At 37.6% G+C, this 23,392-nt stretch overlaps 1 protein-coding gene across 7 annotated transcripts in view; it reads right to left on the bottom strand.

Annotated features, from left to right (window-relative positions):
- PDE10A (phosphodiesterase 10A) overlaps window positions 1-23,392 on the bottom strand; it is a 591,886-nt gene that overhangs the window by 54,996 nt on the left and 513,498 nt on the right. For 6 of the 7 annotated variants that reach the window (XM_072766442.1, XM_072766447.1, XM_072766434.1 and 3 more), the window contains 7 exons: window positions 23,132-23,287; window positions 21,617-21,667; window positions 20,482-20,540; window positions 18,636-18,687; window positions 9,960-10,102; window positions 7,324-7,416; window positions 4,552-4,738 (listed from right to left, as the gene is read on the bottom strand). In XM_072766442.1, coding sequence (XP_072622543.1) covers window positions 4,552-4,738; window positions 7,324-7,416; window positions 9,960-10,102; window positions 18,636-18,687; window positions 20,482-20,540; window positions 21,617-21,667; window positions 23,132-23,287 — 741 coding nt within the window. The remainder of the gene's footprint in view (window positions 1-4,551; window positions 4,739-7,323; window positions 7,417-9,959; window positions 10,103-18,635; window positions 18,688-20,481; window positions 20,541-21,616; window positions 21,668-23,131; window positions 23,288-23,392) is intronic. The other variant, XM_072766428.1, reaches the window with a different exon arrangement.

Raw genomic sequence — 23,392 nt, 5'->3', positions numbered from 1 at the left:
AATCTAATAAATTAGACTTCTTCAAGATTAAGAACTGCTCTTAGAAAGCAACTATCAAACCAAACACTGGGAGCAAGTATTTTCAAATAATTCACGTGATAAATGACTCATATTTAGAATATACGAAGAACTATCAAAACTCAGCAAGAAAACGAGCAATTGCAAACAAAAAAAGAGCATTTTGAGAAGACACTTTATCAAAGAAGACACAGACATGGCAAATGTGGAGTAACCAGAGTACATACAGGGATGCTATGGGCCTTTACAAGGGTATAGCCACTTGGCAAACCAGTTTGGCAGTTTTCTAAACATCCCCCTATCACCTGAACCAGCTGCTCCACATCTAGGTGTTGACTTGATGGAGATGAAAACATACACCACACAAGGACTTGTGCACAGATGTTCACGCAGCTTTAGTTAAAACCTAAAAATAACTCAAATGCCCATCAACAGGTGACTAGATTACAGTACATCTATTCGATGGAATATTCAGTAGTAAAAAGGAATTAAACTATACATGTGATGCCATGCACAAATCTCAAAATAATTGCGCTGAAAGAAGCTGTACAAAAGGGAATACAGATTTTATGATCCATACAGAATGGATTCCATTCCATTTTATGATTCCATTTAAATTTCTGGAATTTACAATAATTCTAGAAAATGCAAGGTACTTTGTTATGGTGACAGAAAGCAGATCAACAGCTACTTGAAATGGGGGGGGGGGGAGGTAAAGATGAGGAGGGTCAAGGTGCATCCAGAATCTCATGATGAGGTGGGTGTATTGTGTCTGGATCACAGTGATGATTTCCCTGGACTGTGTGTACAAGCACTCATCAGTCTGTACCTTCTACACCCGCACAGTGTGCCATGTACTTATAAACCTCAGTAAAGTAACTTAACAATGTTCTGCTCCCAGGCTCTGTAAAGATCTGTGATAACTTGTATACGTGGGTCACATGACCATGGAGCAGTGACAAGGAGAACATGCAGACTTGTTTTCCACATGCTTTCTTCATAGGAAAAGTTAATTTGGAAAAGCACCTGTTTTCTTATTCAGTGTGAATGTCACTTGCAATACTAAAGTCAGATTAAGTGCTGTTTATTTGAATGTATCTTCTAAATAATAAAATATTGACTATATTTTGTCATCAGAACACATTGGCACACTTGGAATATTTATCTTTTTTGTGAAAGATGAAACACGTAGTAATCTATTAATTCAACAACTGTTCCAAGTACTTTGCCACAAGCAGCAAGTGCGTGAGCAGCACAACAGAAATAGATGTACATTTCAGAACTACCTTCATAACTGAATTGTGTGGGCCAACTGGTATGTAATCCCCCTTCTAATATGGCTGAAGAAAAACCTGGATCAGGTGAAAAATGCAAAGACAGAATGACTGTTAGCTTACTAATGACTTTTCAGGATTATTATTTTTCTTATTTAAATCTGGGTTTAGTTTGGTGTAAACATTTAATCATGTTTGCATCTAGGTTTTGTGATGCAACATGAAGGGGATTAGAAGAGTTTCAACCTGCTGGGCCAGGCTCCTCTAACGACACGACTGAGTTAACTCAAGAGTGTCTACACTGACTGTGATGCATTCTTCCAGGGACACATGGAATCCTAGACAGATTTTAAGAGGACTGATTTCTACCTCCTTAACTTCTTCCACACATTCTCTAACTTAAAAAAAAAGGCTTTTTCCCTACCTCCCATTTCAAAATAACCCCTTCCTCAAATTGCTCTAATACAAAACCCTCTTAAAACAAAGGGAAATATAAAATATGGTATTAATGAGGTCTAATAGTGGTTTCTAAAGTTTTCATAAAATACTGAAGGTGGTGAATCTAAATCAATTTTTAGCTGACAGATCATTTAAAATAACTGATAGAGTTATCAGTACTTTTTGGCATCTTAGCTCAGGTGGAGTTTGAATTAAGAGAAATTGCTATAATAAAATTCTATGTACTCATTAATGAAAGCAATTCTTGGGGCTTCCTCAAAAATTTTTCAATTAATAGGAATAATATTGTTGAAGACTGGGAATCCAATTCCTCAATGTCAAAGAACAAAATTCAAAGATGGAAAGGACATGGCCAGAAGGAGTTCCTGCGGTACGAGACAGGGGTATCAGTAGAGCTCTCTGGGAGACAAAGAAAGAGGAGGATGGCAGAGGCTTACATACAAACTCTCTTCCAGAATAGTGAGAAGAGGGAATGTGTTTCAGAGGAGAAACCTGGTGGACACAACCTCAACCAAGTGATGAAGCTAGCATGGCCAGTGAAAGGATGTGTGCCTGCTAAAAGGATGTGATGGGAATACATCATTCTGCCACATTCTTGTCAAAATTATGACCTCAATATAATCATGTGGAAATACCAGACAAGTCCAAAGTAAGAGGCATTCTGTAAAATAACTGGCCTATACACTTCAAAAATACTCAGGCCATGCAAGGCAAAGAGTAAGGAATGGTTTTAGGTTAAAGGACAATAAAGAACAGTTTAGCCAATGGCAGCTGGTACCTGTTTAGGGCTGAACTGTGTTCCCCAAAACTCATGTTGAAATCTTAAAGCCCTAGTACCTCTGAATGTGATGTATTTGGATAAAGGGCCTTTAAGGAAGTAATTAAAATGAGGTCAACAGAGTGAGCCTGCAATTGATGTGATGAGTGTCCTTAGAAGAAAAGGAGATTAGGACACAAACACAGAGGGAAGACCATGCAAAGACACAGGGAGAAGAAGGCCACCTCCAGACCAAGGAGAGAGGTCTCAGAAGAAACCACACCTACTGACATGTCTATCTTGGACTCTAGTTGCCAAAACTTCCTGCTGTTTAAGCCACTCAGTCTGTAGCATTGCTCATGGCAGTCCCCCCCCCCCACACTGATACAGCACCAATGTGAACTTCTGGACTTTAAATTATGCAGTAATGATTACTTGAGCTTGTATTTTCTAAAGACAGGCAATAATTTATATTTTTGATAACTATTTATCAAAATTTCCTAACATGGTTGCTGTGACCACATGTATACTAATAATGACATATACTACCACAAGCCAAAATTAATTTTTAACACCTATTATACATGTTTTAGACTATTTTAATTAACAAAACACTCCTAAAGTATATTACACTGGGTCAAACTTTTGTGGGGTAACAGAAATATATACATTCAGAGAGAGAAAAGAAGGATGCAGTAGTTTCCAATCATCAGAGCCTGCTGTATTCTTAAATGGTCTATAATGGCTCTTAAGTAGCTATAGTAGTTAGATTCCACTGGATGCACTTAAAAATAGATGAGAGTCAATATTCAGGATATACGAGAAATTACATTCTCTGCAACTTTTCTTTTTACAGATTTGATTTATTTATTCATGAGAGACAGAGAGAATGAGAGAGGCAGAGATAGGCAGAGGGAGAAGCAGGCTCCATGCAGGGAACCCGATGCGGGACTCGATCCCAGGACTCCAGGATCATGCCCTGGGCTGAAGGCAGGTGCTAAACTGCTGAGCCACCCAGGTGTCCCCCAATCTTTGCAACTTTTAAACTAAACAAATGTAAACTGTTAATATTTTTATATAAATAAAATATACATCTATATATATAAATATATAAATAAAATATATCTCTTATAAAAGAGAGAAACACAGGTGTAGAAAATGTTTAAAGCATAAAGTATCATGTATTTCTGATGAACTAGGTAACAAGAAAGGTCCCCATGAGAGGTGTGCGGTGACAAAGAGGGAGAAGGAGTTTCTTATGGAATAGCACTGACCCAATAGCAAATGGTCATCCCTAGTCACCACAGCATTACTTTTTGACATTTTTGTTTCTAGTCATCTCTCAGCTGTTTCCATTAGCTCTGTGGTTGCCCCTATGGAACTCGAGGTTCTATTTCCAAAAAGGCCTATATTAGTAAGGTGTTAACTTCCATTTGTGTTGGTTTAGCTTTTTTAAAAAAAAAGGTTAATAAAATTTCCCCTGACTTCCAAATGCCAATAATATCACTAAAAGATGACTCGAGTCTAGAGAATACTAAATATTTAATGTGAGACTTCATACAACAAACGTGCGCAGTGAGCAGAGCAGACGAGCTGTGAGGGTCAAGGGAGTAGACATCTGGAATGCACCTGACCAACCCGCTGAGCAGCTGCCATGCTTGTGAGGCTACCTTAGGTGCTGTTAGCACTGCTCTCTTTTGTACAAGACTCTCAAGTGCACTATATATGATGAACAATAAGGATTTAGGTCACATTTTCCTTACCCATTTCAGTAGATACCAGGAGACATAAACCTTCTGTTTAAACATTTTACTTTTATAGTAACCTCATTTTTCTTTTTAACAAATTCACACCTTGAAACAAATGCTAAAATATTAGAAGATTTTAAAGACATTTCCTAAAATACGTATAACCAGGAATCACTGATTCTGGTTTATAAAGGAAACACTGGAGAAAAAAACCCACCCTTTCAACTACTTTCTTTAAAAAATTTTAAAGCTGATATTGAGTATTTTAAAAGATATTTAGAAAAGTGTTACTTACATTGGCACAGTGTAAGGCTAACGCACAAAAGACGGCAAACATCTTGAAGTTGTTTTCATCCGTTTTAGAGAAGGCACTGCCGCTTATTTTGTTCACCATCTGTACCACGCCGATCACACTTCCTCGACTCACGATGGGCATGCACAGAATATTCCGTGTGGTGTACCCTGTATACAAGTCTACTTCTCTGTGGTAAGGTTCAAGAACAAAATAGACACACACACACACACACAGACAAGAAAGTAAAGTGTACATTCTATCATAAATCTGTTTAGTTTTGCAATTTATATGCTTCTATTGCAAATAATTGTAATGCAACTGCTGAGCTTCTAAATTCAAGGACAATGTGACATTTGAAAGTGTTTCGTTAAAATCTCTTCAAAAATATTCTGATCACTTTGTTCTCTTATTTTTTTTTAATATTTTATTTATTTATTCCTGAGAGACACACAGAGAGAGGCAGAGACATAGGCAGAGAGAGAAGCAGGCTCCATGCAGGGAGCCCGACGTGGGACTTGATCCTGGGACCCCAGGATCACGCCCTGGGCCCAAGGCAGTTGCTCAACCACTGAGCCACCCAGGCGTCCCTGTTCTCTTTTTTGAAGAGTTTTTCAGAACAGTCCCCAGGAGGCTTTCAGCTTATCATTCAGTTTTATGTATCCCCAACATTATTAAGTAAATGCAGACTAACTGGGTGCAGAGGAAAAATATAATAAATTTGGTAAAGTAACATGTTCCTTTAAACTTGGTCCTAAGTTAGGAGAGATGTAACTTGCTAACAAACAAATGTAAATGGAAGTGATCATCTTACCAATTGAGAGCCAGCCAAACCAGCCCTCTCCTGTTCTATAAACAGTTTTAATGTGATAGAGGGCACCATTTTTGAATGGGTTGTCACCACCCTGCCACACAGCCGAGGACTTGTGACAGAGACGTTACGACTTCAAGAACTTGCTATCTGATCCTCAATAGAAAATGTTTGCTGACTCCTGAATTAGAGAAAATATATTTTTCCCAACAAGACTCAGTTCTATCGACAGAACCATGCACCTAGAGGCAGCTGGCGGGTGGTGGTCACTTATGCCTGGCTCCTGGCAGAGTCCTGTGTGGAGACTCCACCCTGCAGCAGCTATCAATGGTTCAGCCCTTCACACTGCAGAGTAGTATTCTGAGGTATGCATGAACCACATTTCATTTATCCGCTCACCAGTTGATGGATATTATTGGTCGTTAACAACCAGTTTTCTGGCAATTGTGAATAATGCTGTTTTGAAGATCCATGTACAAATTTTTGTGTGGACATGTTCTCTTCCTTGATAGCCAGGAGTGGGGCTGACTGAGTACAGTAAGTGTATGCTTAACTTTACAAGAAACTGTGCAAGGTTTTCCAGAGTGGCTGTACATTACACACTCCCATCAGCAATGTGTGTTGAGTCTAAGTTTCCCCACATCCTTGCCAACACTTGCTAACACCTCATTTTTAAAAAAGAAAAAAAAAAGATTTATCTACTTGAGAAAGAGGGGCAGGGAGTGGAGAGGGAGAATTACAAGCAGACTCCACACTCAGTGTGGAGCCCAACATGGGCTTGACCTAAGCACCCTGCTAATGCTATGTTTTAAAAACTATATCCAAAAAAATAAAATAAAATAAAATAAAAAATAAAAACTATATCCCTTCAAATTATTGTGTATTGAGATTTCATTGTCAAATTCCTATACAAATATCTGTTCTTGTGTTTAACGGCCATTCATGTATCTTCCTCTGTGAAATGTCTTAAAATGTTGGGTCCTATTTACTAAATTAGGTTATTTTATTAATGTTGGGACAGTTGTTTACATATTCTGGAAGCAAGTATTTTGTCAGATACACATTTTGCAAATATTTTCTCACAATCTGTTGCTTGTCTTTTCATGTTCTTAAAAGTTGACCCATAAAATTTTTATATAACAGTTTTAAATAAGGATATGCAAATATCTTCAATACTTAAGCACTAAAATAACAAGTATGTTTTAAAAAAAAAAAAAAACCTGAGATTTTCTGCATACCCTTAATTTACTGATAAAATGTACCCCTAGGATATAACTGTGCACATATTGGACACTAATCAAATTTCCAAAAAAACTTGTTTATGCTATTTAATTGTCTCTTAAGGTGAACCAAATGTTTGAATTAAGGGAACATTACTGCCAAAATCCCTGAACCATGACTCCCTACCAGTCACAACATCAATCCTGAGACTTTCAATTTCTAGAGATTTATTAAAATCAGATTATATAATTTGGTTCCTAGTTCTCCAAAGAACTCAAAACAAAACAAAAAATCTTTATAAGCCATCTAATATCCCAACTTCTAATAATCTCTAATAAAAGCGGCAACTTATAGAGTTCCCATTTTGTGTCAGGTGAAGTTGCTAGAGCTCTTATGAATATTTTCTCTAATCTTACCAAACAAAAACCACCCTATAGAATAGGCATTATTGTACCATTTTAAAGATGAGGAGATGGAGGCTCAGCAAAACCAACTCACTCCAGGTCCCTCTAGAGCTGATACATGACAGAACTGAATCACAAGTAGGTACTTTCATCAGTAGGTGTTACTGCCTGTAGGGCATGGTCTCGTGGAGCAAATGCCCAGGACAGAATGATTAACACTATAATGAAAACAAAGGCACTAACTGAGCAGGCATGTGGGGATCTGGGGGCTCCAGCACAGAGGCTGCAGCCACATGGGACATGAAGGAGAGATTGCTGAGGACACAAACTACTTCTCACCTGTTAAAGCGTGGATCTGCATAGGCATCTGGAATGTTCAGGACTTCCCCTGTTCTTGCTACCTGACCAGCAATTCCTTTCTCAATTGAAAATCTGCAGATATAAAAGAGAGGGACATGCTACTTAAGACAGTGGTGTTGTAAAATAATTTGAAACATTTCACTACCACTAAATATTAAAAAGCACTGTTTTATTTTAAATACTTGCATTAATTTTACATTTACATATTCAAAAATCCTCTTATTATATAACATGTAAAGGTAAAGCAGAGAAACACTGCATGGTAATCATTTGAGAAGCTTGTTTTAAGATAGAACCCACAATATATTTAACTATACTGGATCACAAATTGAAACTGAGAGATTAACTAGCACTCTCCTCTACTGACCAATAATAATTCTTTATATTTGCAAAGTACCTTATAATTTACAAGATGCTTCAACATAAATTTTCTTTAATTATTTTTCTTTCTTTATTTACTTTTTATTCCATGCTTAATGTGAGGTTTGAACTCATGACCCCGAGATTAAGAGTCCCACGCTCTACTGACTAAACCAGACAAGTGCCTCTCAACATAAATTTTCTTAATTCTCACAGTAGTGTGAATGGAAGCCCATTGGGTTCAGTAACTTGCCAACATTCCTAAAAAGTTAGTGGCACAATAAAAACAAGAATGCAGGTCTACACCAGTGTATTTTCCACCACAATATAACCAAACTTCTAGGTTATATCTGATGTTGAGATACTATTGCAGGACTGGGACTCAAAGGTTTTTGCAACACAAGCATTATATAAAAATAACACAATTTATAACTTCTAGTATCTTTACTTCTCTAATTTGTTAAATTTAAAAGCAGTCAAAAATATAAACATCTGATTACACTTAATTATGTTTCGGTATCTAATATCAGCACTTTGTTTTATAAATATATTCTCATTTTATAAATAGTTTTCTTATTACAATATCACATAATACATGCATTCATTTCAAAAGTAGTTAAGAAAGAGGTCTATAGTCCATAATATATAGATTTCAATAGCTTGAAAATAATTCCCATAACATTACATTTTCAACATTTTAGGCAATAATTAATAACAGGCACTATTCAACATTATTGAAATAAAGCTTAACCTTAAGGGAAAAAAACAGAACATAATTGACACAAGAGAATTAACTTTCTTAAAACACCAAAAAGTGAACTCAGCATTGCTTAAGAAGCAAGCTTGTTTCATCCTGGTTTTCTGTGCTTTGACCAATGTCAAAGAACAAATTGATGTTTGACAGCACAAATTCAACCGCTGCAAGCAAAGAATATCAGAATCCACATCATGATTTATGCCTGATTTTCTTGGTTTGCTGTGTCCAGCAGGAGATAATTAAGAGGCAGCCCCGTGCATAAATGGCTGGCATCAACTGGTCCATTGACAGAGCTGTAGCCAGCCGCATTCCCTCACTGTTCCTCCCCTGCTTGCCAACACGAACTTCAAGTTATTGTGAAATGAGATCAATACCAGCACTGCGAAGAACACTTGAACCCTCAGCATGAGAAATTACTTTACCTAATGAAAAATTACTTTACCTATCCAAACTGATTTACTCAGGTCTAAAAAACAAATAAACCAAAAATAAAACCATAAAAGGTAAAAATAAAAAATCTCAACAGTGCCTCTAATTCAGAGTTCTTTGAGTGTGGAATATAGGATCTGTCACCCTAGGGCTACAGAATGGGAAGTGCTGTGTGACAGGCAGTGGGGAGGCCTGGCTCAGGGCCACACTCCTGTTTCTTTCACATCTGCTTAGCTCTCTTAAGTGACAGGACACATGGAAAGCAACTCGTAATTAATAAGGAATAGTGTTTTACTACAATGTTGTAACTACCCAAGTTCTTTACATTATTATGTGGGAAAATAGGTAAACAAGATACATAAGCAAAAGGGATGCAAATGTCTAAGAAAAAAAAAAGGTCAATTTTTAAACGTTAAGCTTGATTCTTAAAAGTTTGGTGACAGTGCTCCTTGTAGATGCTAAGATTGTGATATGATGGAAAAAGCTTGCCTCCACCACTCAAACTCCACTCTGTTCATCTAAGTGACAGTAGCTACTGCCATTTAAAGGTCAAAGAAGGCTTTAGTTTTCAGATGCTACAAAACTGTGCTATATGATGGATTAAATGAACTGATCAGTTACAGAACAGTGTGTTTAAGTCATTAAATATACCAGGTCAATTTCCATTATAGTCTGGACTTGGAGACAGCCCTGCAGTCCAGGACAGGTTAGGGGCAGTATTTTCTAAGTACACCCTGTTCCTAGACATAGGGAAACCTGCAGACTCCAGGTGGGATGTACCTTTACCTACCTGGGAGCACTAGTAAGTTTTTCCAACATGATTTCCAAAAGGACCGCCTCCGGAAGACGGCATTTCCAGGAGTGACGCTAAAGCTTCCTAGGCGCGGTTTCGCTGGCACTGCAATGTCATTCCCAGAAGTACTACCTTCAGGAGGCGGGTCCTGGTGGGAATGATATCACAGCATGACAAGTACTGTCAGCGCACCTGTGAATAGGCACAGAAACGTGGGTAACAGGACACCCGCACAGCTGCAGTCACAGCATATGGACATTCTACTTCCAGCTGTACCTTATTTCTTTGGTCTTCTTGAAGATAGGTTTGCCTTCCTTTTCCTCTCCAATATCAAAAAGGTCTGAATATAACTCCTTGTTCTTATGGTCCACCTGGAAAAGTGCACAACGATCGGCATTCACCAGATTTTTTGCATATATCTAAAGACAAACAATAAAACAAGAGTAAGCCAATGAGAAATTCAGAGTTTAAAGGAAAACTTTATCAGAAATAAATGTAAATTCCAGCTGATCTATACTCTAACTGGGTGGAAAATTAGCACAACCAAATAATTATAGGTATACAAGTACAAAAAAATCTATGTCACTGGTAATGTGCTGACACTAGCAAGTACCAACATGAATGAGTAACAGCTGCTATACATGCACACCAAGGTGCTGATGTTGAAATACTACTAAACTTTTGTGTGGATTGGAAAGCAGCTGCTGGCCCCACTCCCTCTGAGCCCTGCTGCCACCCTGGCCCCCCTTCCAGGACGTCTAGGGCTTAGCCTCATGCCTGGTGTGAGCCTCTGCCAACTCTAAGGCCAGCATCCATTTTGAATGGTTGGCATTCGTGACATAGCAGTTGTAAAAAAATATGAAATGTAACTTCTAATGAGGTTCATATTCACATTTGTTGCATTTTACTTGTTCCACTAAATAGCGTGTAAGAATTATTAAGTGTCTACTCTGGGCCGACACTTTCACACACGTTAGGTGTCTTCCCTCACTTAATCCCCACAGTCACAATATTAAGTCAGGGAATATTTTTATCTCCACTTCACGGGTTAGGATAATTGAGGCAGGGAGGTAACTAAACTTGTCCACCACACGGCTAGTAAATGGCAGATTGGGTATTTGAACTCATACTAACTGTTTTCATGGCCTATATTCTTACAATAAATATGCTCTTTCATTTCTAACTGGAAAACTGTGTATTCATATTGTCATTCACTCGTTCATCAATTTCCCTCCACAATTATTTCTTTAATGCTTGAAGTATCCCACCGTCCTTCATGAGTTGGGACTACAGTTACCATCCAATTAGCATATTCACCCCAATTGAGAACTCTGGCAAGCTCAACCCTCTTCCAGATTTTAGTTGTAAAATTACCGCCCAGAGAAAACGTGTTGATTCTCAGAGAAAAACAGTCATCAAAGTCTATGCGAGAGGGACATGGGCCACCTTGTGGCCAGAGGAAAACATAAAATCTCATGTAAAACTACTTGGCTTTATAAACTCTTGTCTTTATAAACTATATTCACTCACTCAACAAACATTGGCCATGCCAGGGAGTGAGTATACTGGGTATTATTGGTATGAGAACTTAGTCTGTCTCTTTCCATTAGACTGTGAGTTCTGTGACAGCAGAAACTGCTTCCTTCCCCCCACAGTATTCCAAAATCCCAGCACAATGTCTGGAGTAGAGGTCAGCTAACTAAAGTCCATCTGCCAAATCTAGTCCATTGCTTGTTTTTATAAATACAGTTCTATTGGGAAAGAATTATGTTCATTCCTTTACGAATATGCTACAATGCCAGAGCTGAGTGAATGCAATAGAGTACAGCCCACGAAGCATAAAACTTTCCTATTTGACATTTAACAAAAAAAAAGTTTGCCAACCTGTAGGTTAGAACATATAAGATCTCCATAGCCTAAGCACCCTCAATAAATATTTGAGGAAGGATGAATGACATAAAGTTAGGGAGATAGTATTGCTGGCAAACAGAAGAATCACCCATTTATCCTGCAAACTCATGGGATCTTGAATTATCAAATAATAATCATGATTCTATACTATTAGAGATTACATTATGAAAAGTGAAATTTGTGTCCCTAATGCCTAGGTCATGTTAATTGTTTCATACTCTGGCACCTGTTTATGTTAATATTTATAAAGGTCTGAATGGAATAGATAATTTTCTAGAAAAAGGAAATTTTCTAGAAAAAGAAGCTGAAAAATCTGAATAGAAGTTAATCAAAAAGAGAACTGTAAAATTGTCAAAGAATTATCCCTATAAGAGGCCTCAGCGAAAATGATTTCAAAAAAGAATTACTTAAGAATCTTCAACAAATAAATTCACATCTGATTTACAGTGTTCTATGTTCAGAAAGAACAAAACCTTTTCAGTTATTTTTAGAACCCCTGCTACACCACTGATACTGAAAATTGACAGAGATACTATAAAAAAGAAAATCACAGACCAACTTGACCTTGGAAACAGAAAAGAACTCAAATAAAGATTTTAGCAAATCAAACTCAGGGATAAATTAAGATTATGGTATTTAAAAATTACACTTTAATCAGAACTGTTTAGTATCATAAACTCTATTATTTCATAATTGCAATAAAACAAAGGAAAAAAATCACACAATTACCTTCATGGTTGTCAAAGTGCATGTGATGCAATTCAGCAATCATTCACAATAAAAACGATAAAAACAAAAGACCATGGAGGACTCATCAGGGAAAGCAGGGACACCATCTCCATGCTCTCCCCTGGCCTTGTGACAACTCGCTGCTACCTCTCAGGAAGGAGTTCATACACTTATCTGGAGCCCCAATTTTTACAGCTGTCACCCTGCAGACCTCTCCAGATCACATGGTCTAGAGGCCAGCAGGGCTCACACTGTGGTCCCATGGGATTGTCTACACCACATACTTCCAGAGCTGCTGCCTGATGCTCTAGGTTCCAATCAGCCAGATACCCAGTGCTGACCAAAACCTTCCCCTGAGCAACACTGCTATGTCTTGGCATGCCCACAGCAATGGGGACCCATCAAGGATAAATCAGGCCACTTCGATAACCACAAGGCTGGAAGACAACAAGCACTAGGGTGAGTGGGATGATAAGGTTCACTACCTATACAAGGTCCTCCTTCAGCACCAGCACAAGACAGTTGTGTCACGTACTACATAGAAACAAGCACAGAAGTCAAGCAAGATGAAGAAAACAGAGGACATGTTCCAAACAAAGGAGTAAGATAAAACCTCAGGAAAAACAACTAATGAAATGGACATAAGAGGCTTACTGATAGAATTCAAAGTCACAGCCCTGAAGATGCTCACCAAACATGGGAGAACTGACATCATACTCAATGATAAAAAGCTGAAGGCATTTCCTTTAGGATTAGGAATAAGACAAGAATACTCACTCTCACCACTGTTGTTCAACATAGTATTAGAAGTTCTAGCCAGAGCAACAATGCAAGAAAAGGAAATAAAATGCAACCAAATTTGATAAAAAGAAGTAAAACTGACCTGATTTGATATATGGAAGACCCTAAAAACTCCACCAAAAAGAATTGTTATGTTAGAACTAATGAACAAATTCAGTAAAGTTGGAGGGTACAAAAACATAACAAAAATGTACTGAATTCCTTCCTTTAAAAAAAAAAGATTTTATTTATTTATTTGAGGGGGAGGGAATGAGTGGGGGGAGGGGCAAAGGGAGAGAATCTTTAAGCAGACTCCCTGTTGAGTGTGAACCCAATGCTCAACCCATGAGATCACAACCTGAGTCAAAACCAAGTCAGATGCTCAACCGCCTGAGCCACCTAGGCACTCCCTGTTGCATTCCTATACATCAAAAATGAACTATCTGAAAGAGAAACTAAGCAAACAATCCCATTTATGTTTGCATCCAAAGAATAAAATACCTAGGAATACAATTAATCAAGGAAGTGAAAGACCTATACACTGGAAATTTTAAGACATTGATGAAAAAAACTAAAGACACTGAACGGAAAGATACTCCACACTCATGGATTGGAAGAACCAATATTGTTAAATATCCATATTACCCAAAGCAATCTACAGATTTGATGCAATCTCTATCAAAATCCCAATGGAATTTTTCATAGACCTAGAACAAAAAAAAATGAGTATGTAACTACAAAATACCTCAAATAGGCAGAGCAATCTGGAGAAAGAACCAAAGCTGGAAGTATCATGTTCCCTGGTTTCAAACTATATTACAAAGCTATAGGAATCAAAACAGAATGGTAGAAATGTAGATCGAATGAACAGAATAGAGGATCCACACATAAATGGTTGATGAATTTACGACAAAGAAGGCAAGAATATAAATAGAGAAAGGACAGTCTCTTCAATAAATGGTGCCAGGAGAACTAGACAGCCACAATGGAAAAGAATGAAATTGGACTAGTATTTTATAACATATAAAAAATTAACTCAAAATGGATTGAAGACTTGAATGGAAGACCTGAAACCAGAAAACTCCAAGAACAAAACACCGACAGCAAGTTCTTTGACACTGGTCTTGGCAATGTTTTCATTTGATTGTTTTTGCTTTTGGATCTGATTCCAAAAGCAAAGGCAACAAAAGCAAAAATAAGTGGGACTACTCAAACTAGAAAGCTTCTACACAGCAAAGGAGACCATCAACAAAATGAAGAGGGAACCCACTGAATGGAAGAAAATATTTACAAATTATGTATCTGTAAATACAAATATCCAAAATATATCTTAAAAATTCATATGACTCAATAGCAAAAAACAATCCAACTAATAAATGGGCAGAGGATCTGAGCAGACATTTTTCCTAAGAAGACTTGCAGTTGGCTGACTGGCACATGAAAAGATGCTCAGCATTATTAATCACCAGAGAAATGCAAACCAAAACCACAATGAGGTTTCAACCAAAACCTGTTAGAAGGACCAGTGTGAAAAAGATAAGAAATACCAAATGCTGGAAAGGATGTGGAAAAATGAGAATTCTTGTGCACTGTTGGTGGGAATGTAAATTAGTGTAGCTACTATGGAAAGTTCTTAAAAACATTAAAAACAGACCTACCATATGACCCAAGAATTCCACGTTCGAGTACTTACTCTAAGAAAACAAAACCACTAATATATCTACACCATCGCATTCTCTGCAGCATTATTTACAATAGTCGAGATATAGAAACAACCAATCCACCAATGGATAAGTGGATAATCTGCAGTATATGTACATATAATAGAATACTATTCAGTCATAAAAAAGAATGAAATCTTGCCTTTTGTGACAAGACAAATGGATCTGAAGGCTATTATGCTAAGTAAAATAAGTCAGACAGGGTAAGTCAAGACTATCTGGTACCTAAGAAACAAAACAAACAAAACAAAACAAAATCCATGGATAGAGAGAACAGGGTGGCAGTTGCCAGTTGGGAGGGGAGTGTGGGTGGACAAAATGGAGGAAGGTGGGAGGTCCAGACCTCGAATTGTGAAATGAAGAGGTCACGGGGATGTGGTGTGCAAGCATGGTGACTATATTCAATGGTATTACAGCACATATTTGAAGGTTGCTGGGAGAGTGGATTTTGAAAGTTCTCATCATAAAAAAAAATTGGGGGTAACCTTTTTTTTTTAAGATTGATTGATTGATTGATTGATGATAGACATAGAGAGAGAGAGAGAGGCAGAGACACAGGAGGAGGGAGAAGCAGGCTCCACGCCGGGAGTCTGACGTGGGACTCGATCCCGGGACTCCAGGATCGTGCCCTGGGCCAAAGGCAGGCACTAAACTGCTGAGCCACCCAGGGATCCCCAGGGTGGGTAACCTTTTATGGTGACTTTTGATAACTAGACTTATTAGGGTGATCGCTTCGCCATGTACGCAGGCGACGAATCATTACATTGTACACCTGAAACTAATACAATGTTGTCAGTTACACTTCAATAAAAAAACCCACACACTTAGATAAGAAAAAGATAAGACTGCACATATTTGATAAGACAAAGTTCTACTGTTCAGTGATAATGTTATTATGTTGAAAATCAAGAAAATCAACTTAAGAACAATTGTAGGCAGTGAGCAAGTCTTCTGTTTTAAGATTAGTGATTTTGAACATGTTTACATTTTTCATTCTCTCCAAATATTAGGCTTTCAGTTTGAAATGGTGCTCTCACACTCTGAAAAGAAATTGGGAAATCCTAGATATATTTTGAGAATATTTATGAACTCCAAGCTTTAGAAGGTCATTCTAAAAGCCATCCGCCTCTTCTATACATGCACATGCATATGCATGAGTGTGCACACATGTGCACTCACACACAGAGGTTTACTTGTAAGTGGAAACGGTTTCTGATAACAAGAGTGGATTTAGAATTCAGTGAAAACAAGAGCAGTGCTGGAGGCAAGCAGTGAGCTTAACAGATTTCTCCTCAATGTATACAGTTCTCCTCCTACACTGTCAAGAGTGTCTGTTGTTTCCACCAGATACTATTTAACAACTTAACGAGTTTTCCTTCTATTCCTAATTCGCTGAGTTTGCATCTAGGGGTGTTGAGCATTACAAAATCTTTGTGTCTCATTACAATGATGTAGTTTTTCTTCCTTTACTCAGTTAATCACTCTGTTGCTTACTGTTGAACCACTCTTGCATTCTTGGGGTGAACGCTCTTTTTAGCTGTGATGTAATCTTTACTCCTGGATTTGTGGTTCTCATATATTTCTGGCTTTTTTTTTTTTTTTTTTAATTTTTTTTTTATTTATTTATGAGAGAGAGAGAGAGAGAGAGAGAGAGAGAGAGGCAGAGACACAGGCAGAGGGAGAAGCAGGCTCCATGCACCAGACGCCTGACGTGGGATTCGATCCCGGGTCTCCAGGATCGTGCCCTGGGCCAAAGGCAGGCGCCAAACCGCTGCGCCACCCAGGGATCCCTTTTTTTTTTTTTTTTTTTTTTTAATTTTTTTTTATTATTTCTGGCTTTTTGTATCAATCTTCTGCTCAAGGGCTTTTCTTTTTTCTACCTTTGGATAATACTGGTATTAGGCTGAAAAGCTAGATGATAGTCAGCACTGGTGAGAATATGGAGAAGCTGGAACCTGTGTGCACTGCTGATGGGAATGTGAGATGATACAACCGCACAGAAGACAGTCTGGCAGTTCTTTGAAAACTTAAACACTCACTTCTCATATGAACCAGCAATTTCATTCCTAAGGATACACCCAAAATAACTGAAAACAAGTATTCAAATAAAAAAGAAATGTATAGAGATGTTTAAATCAGCACTTTTCACATTAGCTAAAATGTGGAAACAATCCAAATATTTATCAGCCAATGAAAGGATAAAAAATGTGGTATGGATATCCATACAATGGAGTATCACTTAGCCATAAAAAGGAATGAAGTTCTGGAACTTGCTACAGCATGGGTGGACTTTGAAAACAGTGTGCTAAGTGAAAAAAGCCAGGCATAAAAGGCCACACATTACTGATCTCTTTTATGTGAGATGTCCAGAATAGGTAAATACATAAAAAAAAAAAGTAGATTAGTGGTTTCTTAGGATTGGGGGAGGGAATGGTGGGAGGCAATAGGATGAGGGCATAAGTAGGTGATGGCTAAAAGGATATGGAGTGTCTTTTGGAGGTAATGAAAATGTTCTAAATTGACTGGTGATGGTTGCACATATCTTTGAATATTCTAAAAACTACTGAATTGAACACTTTAAATGGATGAATACTGTGATATGTGAATTATATCTCAATAAATTGTTTTTAAAAGGATAACATTACGGGGATGCCTGGGTGGCACAGTGGGTTAAGCGTCTGCCTTCAGCTCAGGGCATGATCTTGAGGTCCCAGGATCGAGTCCCACATCAGGCTCCCTGAATGGAACTTGCTTCTCCCTTTGCCTGTGTCTCTGACTCTTTCTCTGTCTCTCATAAACAAATAAATTAAATTAAAAAATAAAAAGATAACATTAATAACATCAATCAACGAGTGTTTCTTATACCCCTAGTCAAGCTGTGTCAATCCATATATTGATATTTTAAGTTTTCTTAATATTTTTGACTTCTTTACAAACTCCTGAAATTTTGTTATAACCAATTTTTTACAATGCAACTAAGTACTCTTTTTCATCCAAATAAAACCATCAATATAACTATGTAAGGAATGGGCTGAAAGCAATAACCCCTAATGTTACTAATTCCGTTCATAAACTTTCTGTCTACAAAACATAGAGCATATCACACTCCATACTCACCTGCCATGATATCAAAGAGAAATACATCATTGTGTATCATGAAGACTGGAGCCGAGCCTATAAGCCTAAGTGAAATTGTGCAGGCTATTATCTTTTGAGAAAAGACAGGAAAATGGGATGGAGCAAGAACCCTTATCAAAATACACAACAGGGTAAGAATGGCACCAAGAAGCCTGATCATGTGTGGAGCACACATACAGGTCAATTTGGCCAGAAGCCACTTCTCTAATGGAGTCTTGCCGAGCACTAAAGCAACAACAAGAAAATACAGATGAAACCCAACTTCCTATGGCTTTCAGCTCCAAGCACCTGTTAGTCTTCCAGATAGAGAGGAAGACTTAAGACGAAAGTAAATAGAATCAACCTCAAGATCAAAAAGAATCAGTTGGGAATTCCTAATCTAGTTGATATGCAAAAGGTGTTTTGGAGAATATAAAAAGGAATTAAATGTTTTCTCAAAGTATAGCTCACCACTAAATAATGAAAAACACAGATATTTTTCCAAAAGTTATTCAAACCCCTCCAAAATGAATCAAAAGTGACAAATCAGAGCAACACCTCCACCCACCAAGCACCATCTTTTCATCATATTTAAAACTGTTTATATACCCAATACATGAAAATATTCCACCATGTATTAGGACATGAATCTAAGGGTTCAATACAATCATTTTCAAGATAAAAAGCAACCTACCATTATGTGTTCAAGTAGAGAGTCTATTGCAACTATGTTATCAAAATACGTCCTGAAAAAAGGAACATAAAACTGGTAATTAATCTAAATAGGAACATAGAACATATTAAACTGAATACATTTCCCAGTTTTCTCTACATTTAAGCAAAAAACATATATGTTGATTTCTGTCCTTTTGTGGAAATGGACAATAATATTACCTTAGAGAGATAAATGAAACTTTATCATTTACTTTGGTATGAAGTCTCTAATTTCAGAGGATAAATTAAGTAATTATTTTATTGGTAAGTACCTATTTTGAGAGAAAGTTTTGTAGTATTTAACTAAAACCATGAAGGGATAAAATGGGGCTCACCAGATTTAATATTTTCATGAATATCTGAAACAAAAATATTTAAATTTGGTAAATCTCATTAATATAGTTAAAATGTTAGTTTAACTGTACTGAGAAAGCAATGTAATTCCTTTGAGAAGAAATATCAGAATACAGGAAATGCTAATGGCCTACCGACTTTGCACAAGTGAATTATATACTCATTATTACAAACAGCAAGTAAATCTCTTGGAGATATATGGCACCTCCATTAAAATGTCAACCTGATAAACAGATGAATTAGTAGGAATGTATTTCAGGGAATATGTTGATATAGGATCTATTGGCAAGGTACCGCTTTCACTTTAGGTTCCTGTGAATTTAGCAATGTACTCAGAATTAAGATAACTTAATAGTGATAAACAATGCCTTTTGTTGAAAAGACAAATTAGTCAGTTTGGAGCCAATAAGACTTAGCACATGCTTAATCACTGCTCTGAGGAATGCACAGCAGGAAAGATGGTAAAATCAAATGGGTTTCCCCTAGAGGAGAGATTTACAGGGATTTAACCAGACTGTGGAAGATTCTCAAGGTATTCAGATACACTAGAGCAGGGGAAGGTGCATGGCTTCCCTTTCCACGTGTTCTCAGGTAGTAATGCCATGTGTCCCAGAGACACTGATTCTGTCTCAGACATAGCTGAGCACTCTTATGTCCATGCTTCTCTAATTCCACATTTCAAGAAACCCATGTGTCACAAACAGCAACTTCAGTCTAATTAGTGATGGAGATTACAACACTTCTGGATGCCCATGTTAGTAGGTGCTGCCAGAGTGATGTAAGAGAGAGAGCACAGTCAGAGCTGCTGCTGGGGAAGAACAGGTATGTTATTCTTCTATTAACTTGCCAGAGGACATGACCCTGAAGTGACCACATCCTGGGGCATTATCTTAGATTTCAGCAGTTCAGTAGAGGGTCAGATCTATGGACAATCTTGCCTGAAGCAGGCAAAACCAATTACGAATCTCGACTGTAAGAAGTATCTGTAACTGCTTTCACTGCCAGCCCAATGAGGTTTTTCTAGGTCCAATTTCAGGGAAATGGAACATTTTCTTTAAAATGATATCTAAGCTACCAAACATGGGCAAATTAAAATAATAATACTGATAACATATTTTGCTGACATATTTATAGAAAATGTCAGAGAGGACTTTTTGGAAAATAATAAACTAGAACATTTCCTCCCCCTCTACTGCTCTGCATTCTCTCCTACAAAAATAGAAGTACTTAGTGTCTTTAACACCCTCTAGTGAGTCTACTTGGAAAAGATACACCAGACTGCAAATTAACAGGAGCACACGAACATCCGCAGTTCTTCACTCGTTAAGTGAGCACGGAGGAGAATATAATGTTATGGTCCGGAGCAAGCACCCTTCCTACAGACGGCTCATGTGGTGCCTATTCCTTGGTCTGCACTTACTCTAAAGCACCGATTGAGGAAACGGCCTGCCACCCCACAAACAAAGACTTACTTGGACACATCCAGTAGGAAGTCATTCAGCTCAGTTTGTTTTGCAAGGCCTCTGCACACCTGCCGTATAAAGTAATAAATGTGAGTCATATGAGACTTCTACTTTTTTTAAAATAACAATTCCCCGAGAACTACATACCATATTTTATTTTAAAAGACACAACACAATCACTGTTTTTTAAGTAGTAATACTATTAGTAACAAGTTATATTTATTGAATGCTTAAATGCACTGAGCTGTGTTCTATAGCTTTAGGGTTACTATGTCATTTAATCACCACAAAACTCTACAGATTTGGGATTTACTTTTATAATTGGAGCATAAAGAAGTTTAGAACCATGCTCCTACTCTGGAGTCAGTAAGTGACGAAGCCAGCATGCAGATCAAGGCAGTCTACGTCCAGAGTTGCTCTTTAAAACTACTTTACACTTTAAAAAATGCAACTTGGGCACATGTCCCACTTATACTTGTTACGATCAGATCTGAGAGGTCTCATACTATTATCCTATATGCTTTTCTCCTCTCATCACAGAGCCTGAGTTTGCTGAAATTGATTTAAAAAAAAAGACGACAATGAAAAGTGGAAGATACAAAGCAGAATTATACCACTACTGTGTCCCTGAACTCTGAAGTCTAGTTACAAGGAACCTCGACAAGGCTTGTAATATTTTTAATTAAATCATGTTTTCTAGAGAAGCAGATATCTTAAATGTGAGATAAAAGTTTTCATATATCATTTGGTTTAGAGGACACTTTAATTTAGAAAATGGAGTCATAAAGATAGCAATGCTATTGCCAGTAGGAGATTGTTTCTTTCCTTGGAAAGGAAATGGAAAACAAAACAAAACAAAAACCATAATAGAACATGTATCATTTATGGCATAAATGATTTATAATCATATATATTATAATTATATATATGCATACATACACATATATATATAAATAATTGTAAGATATTTAAGGCAGGGAATAAGTAAATAAAAATGAATAGACACAAAATTTTAGAAATAACAAAATACCTAATATCCAAAATAACACATTAGGGTCACTTATAAACCCCCACCCTGTCCCCCAGTGGCTATACTTTAAACAGTTCCCCTTAGGGAGTCCCGTAAAAACACCCCAAGGCACACCTGCACCTGATGTATTGCTACTGAAGCCCAGGCGAGATTTGCTGTTGCAACCTAAAAAAAAAAAGGATGAAACACCCTTTGATTAGTCATATGCGGACATCCTAACAAAGGACTCTAGCATAAATGAATATGAAGTATTTTCTGAGGCTGTTGAGTATTTGAATATTTTGCCAAATAGAGAATTAAATATGTACAGGATTTGTCTTTTACATTTCCAGCCTCTTTATAACTGAGTTTAATGTTCTCTAGCTCCTCTTAACTGTGGACAAAAAGCAAGATGAATTGCTTAAGAGAGCCATCATCCAATGATTTTCACATAAAATAATTATTTTTCAGTTTATCAAAAAAACTATTAAAATGGCTTCAATGACCACTTTACAATGATGAAATATTTCTAAAATTTTGCTGACAAGTTTTCAAATTACTAGCTATTCTACTTCTTTTATTATTCATTCACTTCCCACACATCCACTGGGTGCCTCCTCGGTAACAGGCACTAGTCTAGGTGCTGGAGACACAGCACCACCAGTACCAGCACAGTTCATAGAAGACTGTAGAAGAAAGACAAGAAAGAATAAAGAAGTTCACAGGGTCTTAGCTGGTGACAAGGGGACACAGAGGAAAAGAGTCACACCAGATGGAGGGGCAATGCCACAGAGGATCCCCCTGAGGCTATGAGCAGTGTTCAGGGAAGGCCTCCTCTTCAGCATGGCGACATGTGAGGACGCACCTGCAGGAAGCAACTAGGGTGGGGGGCAACGGGGACACGTGCAATCTAAACAGAGGATGAGCAGAAGCTGGGATGGCCTGCCAAGTGGATGGGGTATAGGCCACTGAGGGTCTTGCGCATTTGTAAGCTGGAAGTGACAGAGAGATCACTGTGGCATTTGGGTTAAGGATTAATGAGCCGATTCTGATCCAGGGAATAGTGTGTGGAACTCATCGTTTTCCAAATGTATTTGATGTTGGAATCTTTCTTCGGGATATCCTCTAGGAAGAGGACATTTTTAGGGAAACATAGCCAACCAGAATGCAAAAACGTTCCAAAGTCATCCTGCTACTTTATTTGATGCACAATATGGCATACTTCTATTTTTTTTTCCAGCATACTTCTATTTTTATTGTTAGAATGGATTCTTTTTAACTAAAATAAATTACTATATTCCTAATGTAATCAGTTTTCTCTCCAAGTAACTACAAAACAAAAATAAAGGTTTTTAAAAACCATCAAAACACTGTCAAGCAAGCTGTGGTTTTACTTACTTACTTACTTATTTATTTATAAAGATTTTATTTATTTATTCATGAGAGAGAGAGAGGCAGAGACACAGGCCGAAGGAGAAGCAGGCTCCATGCAGGGAGCCCGACATGAGACTCGATCCTGGGTCTCCAGGATCCCACCCTGGGCTGAAGGCAGTGCTAAACCACTGAGCCACCAGGGCTGCCCAAACTGTGGTTTTAAATACTCATTCATTAACTGAACAATAATGAGTGTGGTCAAGGGGCTAGCCTCACCTCCTGGTGACTCATACAGAAGGCTTCTTTGCCCCAGTGCCGGTAGAGCTCCAAGATACCAATCAAATCACCAATTGCAGTGACAATTGGTAAACAAAGAACAGACTGGATGCGAGTCCCGGACTCCAGACCAGTACCCCTTGGAAACCGTTCATCCTGAAAAATAAAAGAAGGAAAGATATAAATTCAGTAAAAGAAATGGGAATCATTATGTTAAGATTCTTATTTGTCAGAATTTCCCTAATACTTGTAATAAAAAAT

This window comes from Vulpes vulpes, chromosome 1 (assembly GCF_048418805.1).
Source record: "Vulpes vulpes isolate BD-2025 chromosome 1, VulVul3, whole genome shotgun sequence".
Classification (NCBI taxonomy): domain Eukaryota; kingdom Metazoa; phylum Chordata; class Mammalia; order Carnivora; family Canidae; genus Vulpes; species Vulpes vulpes.
This window is presented reverse-complemented; position numbering and strand designations above follow the sequence as displayed.